This window comes from Trypanosoma cruzi, assembly GCF_000209065.1.
Source record: "Trypanosoma cruzi strain CL Brener chromosome Unknown tcruzi_1047053505995, whole genome shotgun sequence".
In the NCBI taxonomy this organism is placed as follows: Eukaryota; Euglenozoa; class Kinetoplastea; order Trypanosomatida; family Trypanosomatidae; genus Trypanosoma; species Trypanosoma cruzi.
Window position 1 is genome coordinate 1 of NW_919290.1, and position 8,230 is coordinate 8,230.

Here is an 8,230-nt window from a genome sequence, read left to right on the forward strand (position 1 = left end):
TGAGGAGGTGTCGTACGACGATGTGTTTCCGGAGGAGGTGGAGGTCTTCAGGTGTGGCACATGCAACGAAGATGCGGCGTGCTACATGCCTGGGACGGAGTTGGTGGACCGCAGCTTGTGCTCGTGCAGCTGCAAGGACGGATGGCATGGCGCGTCGTGTCTTCCCTTCGAGGTGCCCGACGCGGTTGTGCCGCCCGTGGCGGAGAGAGCCGTCGACGGCGACACGAGCTGCATGGTGAACCAGACGCTGACGAACGTTACGCTGAACATGTGGAAGACGCACCACTGCTACGTGTGCGTGACATTCAGCGGCGTGGGTGCTGTACCGAAGTTTTTCCTCAACATTATGCCGCTGCACCTCCCCATCAACATTACGCTCACTGGGTGCACATTTCGTGAGGGTGCCGCGCTGCAGTTTTTTGGGGGTGCTGAGGCGACCGAGTCATCTGGCGTCCTGATCCGCGTGAGCCAGACGGTGATGCGATCCTCCACCGTTGCTTTTGTACGTGCCCTCCCGCAGCACTGCGACATCGCCGTCACGGAGGTTGACGCGGTGCAGACCTTCGCGGTTGAACTGCCGGACACTAGGATGAACACGTTGAGCGTCGTGATGCTGAAGGACGTCGTGTTGAGTGCATCCTCGCTGTTGATCAGCAACATCAAGGCGCGTGCGACGAAGCGTGATGCGTTCGTTGTGTACTCGACAGGGACGCTGACGCTGGTGGGTGGCAGCTCGCTGTTCGCGCGTTACTGCAGCTTTGAGGGATACAAATACCTGTTCTACGTGTACAGCCTCAGTGTCCGCAATCACTCTGTTTTTGCGCTTCTCAACAATACGATGTTCTCCGGGGTAAGCCTGCTTTATCAGCGACAAGTATTCAACGTGTCGGATCACAGCGTGTTGCGCGTGGTGGGGAACAGCGGCTCTGTGCGCTACGCCATCTGTAACAATGACTTGTGGACTGTTCAGCGATCAAGCTGGCTGGATTGGCGCGACAACGAAGTGGAACTGGGTGCGATGTTCTACGACAGTAGCTCCGCTTTCGTGAGCATTGACGGCAGCAGTGTGGTGACGCTGACGGGCTGCAAGATGGGCTCGACGGGGTTGTCGGTGTCCCTGTTATCTCGGGCTGACGCCGGCTACCGGTTTTTTGCTGGGTGTCTGACGGTCGCGGGACGATTGGTGACGACGGCGGCTGAACTGGCGCTCCACGGCATCACCAGCGTGACGACGGTTACCGCGTGCGGGGAGTGCACGAAGGAGGGCGACTGCTTTGCTCCGCTGACGACGGCGGTCAGCGACTGCAATTGCCAGTGCGCTGCTGGAGGGCACGGCGATGTGTGCGTCCCGGCGCCTGTGCCTGCTGGCCCGCCACCGCCCACGCCACTGCCACCAACACCCACGCCGCCACCGCCGCCGGTTGGTGAGTGCATCAGCGACATGGTGTACCCCGAGGCTGCGCAGGCAGTGGGCGGCGGGCTGTCGTGGCTGTGCTACCGCAACGTGACGTTCAGCGGGGGCGGCATGAGCCTGACGGTGCTGATAGGGGCGATGACGGGCGACGTGGTGAATGTCACGTTCGATGGATGCACGTGGAGGGACGGCGCCGTGCTGCTGCTGTTGGGCAACGCGTACGCCGCTGTGGGGTCGCTGAACATTGTCGTCACCGGCAACAGATTTAGTGATGCACTGCTCAGCCCGGAGGGTGTGTTTCCACCGCACACGAACATCACGATCAGCGGGAACCGCTTCACGGTTACGAGGCCGATCCCTCGGCCGGGTTTGAAACTTGTCTGCCCGTCGTGTGTTGCGATGAATGGGCTGGCGATCAGCAACGACTCCGCGGTTGTGCTGAGTGGCAATGTGTTTCAGAGCGTGACGGCATCGGCAAGCGCCGTTTACGTTGTCGGATCTCCGCTGAGGGTTTTATGGAAATCCGTGTTTGCGGTGGTGGGCAACACGTTTAATATGGCTGGCGGTGACAGTACTCTGATTAATCTTGAAGGTTCTGGCCAATTTTCATCGCTGAAGGTGCTGAACAACTCTGCCGTGGTGATCCGAGGCAACGTTGTGGCGAGGCCGGTGAGGCACTTTTTGTTAGTAATTTTGGCGTTACGTGTGGAGTCTCGGTCAGCGGTTGTGTTTCAGGGCAACGACATGAAGAGAAGCTCGGTTGTATTTTTTTCAAGCTACTCTTCCTACATCTACTACAACTCCTGGCTGCAGCTGAGCGGCAACCTCTGCCGCGTGTCACCATCGGCAGCTTTTCTCTTTCTGAACCCCACGGTGAATCTCCGCAACTCCGCGGTGTCTGTGTCTGGCAACCAATTCATGTCCAGCACTGGCGCGCCGACCGTTTTGCGGATACCCAAAAGGTCCCGCGATCTCACAAACGGAGCGATTGTGGCGGCGTGCAACACCGTGAACGGCGGCGAGAGTGTGAAATACAGCATTTCCTCCGTGTACAACGCCACCATCCTGACCTGCAGCGGCCCATGCGCTCTCGTGGCGTCGTGCTTCCCCGCGTACACGACGACTGCCTCGAGTGATGGCTGCGCCTGCACGTGTGCTGAGGGCGGCCACGGCGATGCGTGCCTGCCCGTCGCTGTCCCCGAGCCACCGAGCACCGACGGCGCCGACTTGTGCGTGCGCGACGTGCGTGTGGATGTGGAGGTGAACACCGGTTTCGGGACGTCGGTGTTGTGCTACGTTGGTGTGACCTTTGCGGCGGACGTCGTGGTGGACGTGGAGTCGATGTCAGGGAGCGTGTGCAACGTGACGCTGGCGAACTGCACGTTTGTGAGTGGAGCGAGCCTGTACGTTGTTGGGTGGCGGTCCGACCCGTCTGCTGGCGAGCGCGTCGATGTGTTGGTCAGCGGGCTTGAGTCGCGCTCCGGTGGCGGTGTGCTGGTGGCGAACCGATTTCCGCCGGGCTCGCGCGTCACTGTGGTGGACTCGGTGCTGACCGCAGAGAGGCGTGTTGCGTACCGCGGTACCTACGAGCTTGGCGAAGCGTCCGCGTGCCTTGTGTTGCACAACGTGAATCTGACGGGGAGCGTGCTGACCATCGCGCGCACGCAGGTGGCGGCTGTGTTCCGCGACGCTGTTGGCGTGCTGATGGTTGGTGGCGTGGTGCTGTCGTCGCACGGTGCGCTGTACGTGGACGGGCTGTCGGTGCAGACGGCGCTGGGGCTGTGCGTGTCGGTGGAGGGCGGTGTTGCTGCCAGTGGTGGCTCTGTGGTGGCGTTTGTTGACAGCGACTTCCTGCTGTGCAAGCACGCGGTGTCTGTGCGTGGGGCTGTGCGCGTGTCGGGCTCCGCTGTGGCGTTTGTACGGAACGAATTTTTGTCGACGGAGGACTACGCGGTGGCGTTTTATTCGACGGTGAGCCTGGCTGGCGGGTCGATGCTGCTGGCGAAGGGCAACGTGCACGACGGCGTCTCGAGGGAGATGCTCTACGCCGCTGGCGCCGTGACCGCTGTTGGGAGCACGCTGAGCTTTGTGCGCAACCGAGCGCTGCTGCCGCGGATGCTGTCGCTGAGCCTGTCGCTCTCGGCTGGGGCGCATTTGAGGGTGGCGTGCAACGACGCTGGTGGCCGTGTCCTGTCGACGGTGGAGGAGTACGCAGCGGCTGGTTTTGGCGACGCTGGGAGCATCGACGTTGCTGGGTGCGACGACTGCGACAGGGACACGCACTGCTACGCGCCCGGGACGGCGTCGGCGAGCATGAAGGACGGTGTGTGCGTGTGCGTGTGCGGCAGCGGCGGATACGGCGAGGCGTGCGTGCCTGTGGGTGCTCCCGCGCTGCCGCCTGCTGTGGGCACTGCGTCGAGTGTGTTTGTCCGCGAGGGCGTGACGGTGCGGTCGGTGTTCGTTGTGCCTGCCGGCGCGAGCGAGGTGACGCTGCGCCACGTTGTGCTGGACGGCGTGAGTCCGGTGCTCTACGTGCCGTGGATGGCGCGGGACGGCGTGCGGATCGTTGTGCAGAACGTGTCGCTGCTGAACGGTGCCGTGCTGTACGTGATGGGCGGTGGATCGTTGCGCGGTGCGGGTGCGGCGGGGAGCGACGAGAGCGGACCGGTGGAGCTGTCCGTGTGCGATGTGGAGGCGCTGAACGGTGCGCTTGTGCTGACCGGCACGTTTCCCGCGGGGTCTGTGCTGACGGTGACGGACTCCCTGCTGGTTGCCGCGAGGCCGACGCCGCTTGTGTATCTTCCCGGCTCGCAGTCCTCGCCGTACGCACCGGTGCTGGTGCTGTCGGGCCTGCGGCTCGTGCGGTCCGTGCTGGTTGTGTCTGGCGTGGCCCTCGTGACCGTGATGACTGGTGGGCGGACGGTGGTGGTGGATGGCTCAGTGCTGGAGCTTGTCGGTGGCGGTGTCGCGCTGGACACGGCTGTGTTCGGTGGCGAATATGCGTTGTACGCGAGTGCGCGCGTGGTTGCGTCGGGGGGCGCTGTGCTGCGCGTGTCGGGGAGCCAGGTGTACGCCGCGCATGGGTTGGTGTTCGACAGCGGTGTTGAGGCCAACGCGTCCGCCGTCGTAGTGAACGACAACGCCGGTGCGCTGACCGATGGCGCGCTGCTGGTGCTGCGGGGGCCGGCGTCGTTCGCGTCCGGATCGTGGCTGTCGGTGCGCGGCAACAGCATCAGCGGCAGGCTTCTGTCGCTGCCGTTGTACCCGCGCAGTGCGGACCTCGCGCAGAGCACGCTGACGCTTCACAAGAACGCTGGCAGTGGGCCCGTCGTGATGGACGGCACCGTTGCGCTCGGGGGCGCCGGCCGAAAGTTCTTCGTGGGGTGCCTGACGCTCAACGGGCAGGCACTGCAGCCGATGCACTACAGGTCTGCCGGCATCATCGGGAAATTCCGCCCCGTGGCGTGTGGCGTGTGCGACGCCGACGTGCGCTGCTTTGGTGCTGCGACGAGGGCGATTTCGGGGTCGTGTCGCTGCCGCTGTGCTGAGGGCGGGTACGGGCGCGACTGCCTGCCGGTGTACCTGCCGCGCGTGGACGGGTGCAACCGCACGCCAGCCATGCCGCTGCTGAGCCACACGGCGACGCTGACGGAGACGCGCAGCCTGACACCAACGCCAACGTGGACGTCAGTGTGGACGCCGAGTCAGAGCACGACGCACTACAGTCCGACGGAGACCCTGCAGGTGACGGAGACGGTGGCGCTGCCGCCCACGTGGACCCCGACGGCGTCGGTGAGCAGCACGCTGTGGTGGAACGACGTGGCGTGCCCGACGCTCGCCGTGACGACTACGGCGGCTGGTGGGAGCCTGACGCAGAACGACATCCGCGGCGGTGGGAGCGCCGCCCCGACACTGCTGATGGTGGCGCTGCCGCCGCCGTTTCGATGGGCACGCGACCCGCAACTCAGCACGCACCTGAGCTTTGTGCCGGTGTCGACGGCGCAGCCGAGCGGCTTCGGTGGTCCGTGGGGAGCGATGCTGAGCAACGCGACGTGGGTGCGCAACGCGACTAATCCGTCCACCGTCCTGGAGCTGGCTGTGCCCGTGCACCGCGGTTACTTCATTGCTGCCGACGAGACGATAGTCATTCGCTGCGACGCTGTGGCGGTGTTCGGCGGCTGCAAGGGAGTGCTGCTTGGGACCTTCACGATCAGGTCGAACATGCTGCCCGCCGCTGCCAGCGCCGTCTCGGCGATCACCGGCGTTGTTGCGGGTGCGGCGGCTGTTGCCGTGGTGGTGACTGGCGGGCTGGGCTCCATCCTGGAGATGCAGGCACTTGGCGTGCTCGCGAAGATGTCATGCTCTTCGGCAAACGAGCGTGCGAACACCGTTGCGCTGCCGTACTTCCTGTCGGTGTTCGCTGCCCTTGACCCGCTGTGGATGGTGGTGGGCAACGTGCTGCTCGCTGCTGTGTTTGGGTGCGTGCACTGCGGTGTGACGGCCGCCTTCCAGCGGTGGCGCGGCGTGGACGCGGCGAGTGCGTGGGCGGCGATGCGCTTCCCGAGCCTGACGTACGTCGTGGCGCACGCGATGCACCTCGGCATTTTCTTTGGCTCCGTGTTTGCACTGGCGATGCCCAGTGCCCGCGTGCAGCACCGCGTGATTGGCGTTGTTGGCGTGCTGTACGGAGTGGCGTTCCCTGCTGGCGTGTGCTACTTTATTGCTCGCCGCACGGGCGCGAGCTTCGAGAGGTACTGGCAGTTTTTGAGGAAGCCGCTGCACGAGCGCCTGCTGTACCCCGTCGGGTATTGGCACCCCGCGGCGCAGCAGCGGATGTACGGCGGCATGCTGACGAACATGAGGGGCAGCCACGTGTACTGGTGCGTGTTCCAGCTGTCGGTGCTGTGTGTGGTGTGCCTGATTGCGGCTGTGCACCCGCCCGTGGGAGGCTGCCACGTCCAGTACTTCTGCATGGCGGCTGTGCTGCTTGCGGGCGCGGGCGTGGTTGCCTTCACGAACATGATGCGCTCGGCCTTTCTGACGGTGATGCGCACGGCGAGTTTTGTGCTGCTTGCAGTGCTGTGCCTGGTCAGCGCGGCCAACCACCTTGCGCCGAGCGACGGCGGTGCGAGGGCGTACGCGGCTGTCGTGCTGCTGCTGACCACTGTGCTGCTTGCGGTCACTGTGTACAGCGTCGTTGTGTGGCACGCGGAGGACCGCCACTGGCAGGAGCTGCGCGAGCCGCGGTGTGGTGGGCTGGAGGCGCTGCTGCGCGATGACGAGGAGAGCGACGAAGAGACGCAGAAGCTCCACGAAAGGACGTCATTTTCGTACGCCTCGGGCACCACCGTTGCGTCGTTGTACCGACCACCCGCACCGCCGTTGCAGCCCATGGCTGGTGACACCCCGCTCAGAAGCCCTGAGCCTGCTCGAGTGTGCATCGAGTGCGAGAGGCAAAATTGATCACGCCCTCCTGTGACGTGCAACACGTGGAACTGACAGGCGTGCGGTGTGCGGTGATTGAGGAGCCACGGATGTGCTGCGCCCCACAGCCAGCCATCGTTAACAGCACCGACGGTATTGTTGATTGTTGTTTCTATCGACGTGTTTCTATTTTGAGCGGGTGCTTTCAGGAGTTTTTCCCGTTTCATGATGACTGTGTGGAAGGGGATTGTACTGTCGCCCTTGTTGCTCCTGATGTTGTGTTGTATCGGACTGTAATTTCGTGGAGTTGCGTGCGAGGAAATCAGCGCCCATTTTGTGCAATGGAGGAGGGATCCAGCGAACCGCCTATTGGAAGTAATGAATTGCGGCTCTGCCTTACCGTGGGTTTGCATGCAGGAGGCATTACAATTCTCAGGAGCAAAGCGGCGACAGAGTGGTAGTAGGGTTCAAGGTTTCCAGGAACGCCGTTGAGCGGGATTATGTATTGAGGCGCGACGTATTGCCGTGATTCCGGGCTACCCTGGTGTGTTCGAGTGCAGAGGGGGATCGATGTCTCTTTAGCGGTGGAAGTGACAGACCAAGCCATCCCAGTCACGTTCCACACTTATCCTCGAGCGCACCACCGCCATGGCTGCACCCCTCAGGTGTGCGCGTGGAACGTGGGAGCCTTGGATGCTGCGGCATTGGGATTCGTTGCCCGCTACGGCCCGCGTGTTTTGTGTGTGCAGGAGGTGTGACGGCCACTTCCGGCAATTTGCACATCCCTTCACGGCGCGGCCTTTGATTTAATTGGCACACCGCATTCCACAGGCAAGGGATATCGTCGCGGATTGGCCACGCTGGTACGGGGATGCTCACACGAGGAATTTTTCCTTTTCCCCAATTTCCCTCCGGCCGTGCGAAATTCATGCACCACAGCAGATACAGAGGGGTGCGGTGTTAGCATGGAGAGTATGATATTCACCGAGACTATTTCCACGGCAGCGTGCGTGTCTGCACCTTCTCGTTGAACCGTGGAAGCACGCAAGCACACGTCGACGGTTCTGGATCACCTGGTGACTCACATTGTGGACGTACCCTTTTTTCTTGCCAGCAGCACCGAGGAACGCGCACACGGATGCAGTTTGTCCTTGGCCACTGCGGCGTACCCAGGAACGAAGCTTGTGATGCATAAGCCAAGGAGGCGTCCAACCTCGCACAGCTCACAGACGCATGGAACACCGGCATCGTCGCATTGGCCGGACGTATTATTGGTGTCCGACAGCTCAGGCCAGGAGCTCACCGCTCCACTGCAGCAGGTGACTGGGACCCACGCGCACGGACTCCACTGTCACTCGCAGGGAGGAGACTGCACCAGCCTGCTCCCCGCAC

The 8,230-nt window shown here is 63.1% G+C and overlaps 1 protein-coding gene across 1 annotated transcript, besides 2 other annotated features; it reads left to right on the top strand.

Annotated features, from left to right (window-relative positions):
* Nucleotides 1–6,877, top strand: Tc00.1047053505995.10 (dispersed gene family protein 1 (DGF-1), putative; the record flags this gene model as incomplete). The annotated part of the gene is made up of 1 exon (XM_800399.1): nucleotides 1–6,877. A coding segment is annotated over one exon (6,877 nt), but the record flags the coding sequence as incomplete, so codon positions are not given.
* Nucleotides 1–8,230: a sequence feature (areas not merged during assembly with more than two copies in the genome that could not be assigned to a particular haplotype).
* Nucleotides 1,370–1,420: a microsatellite.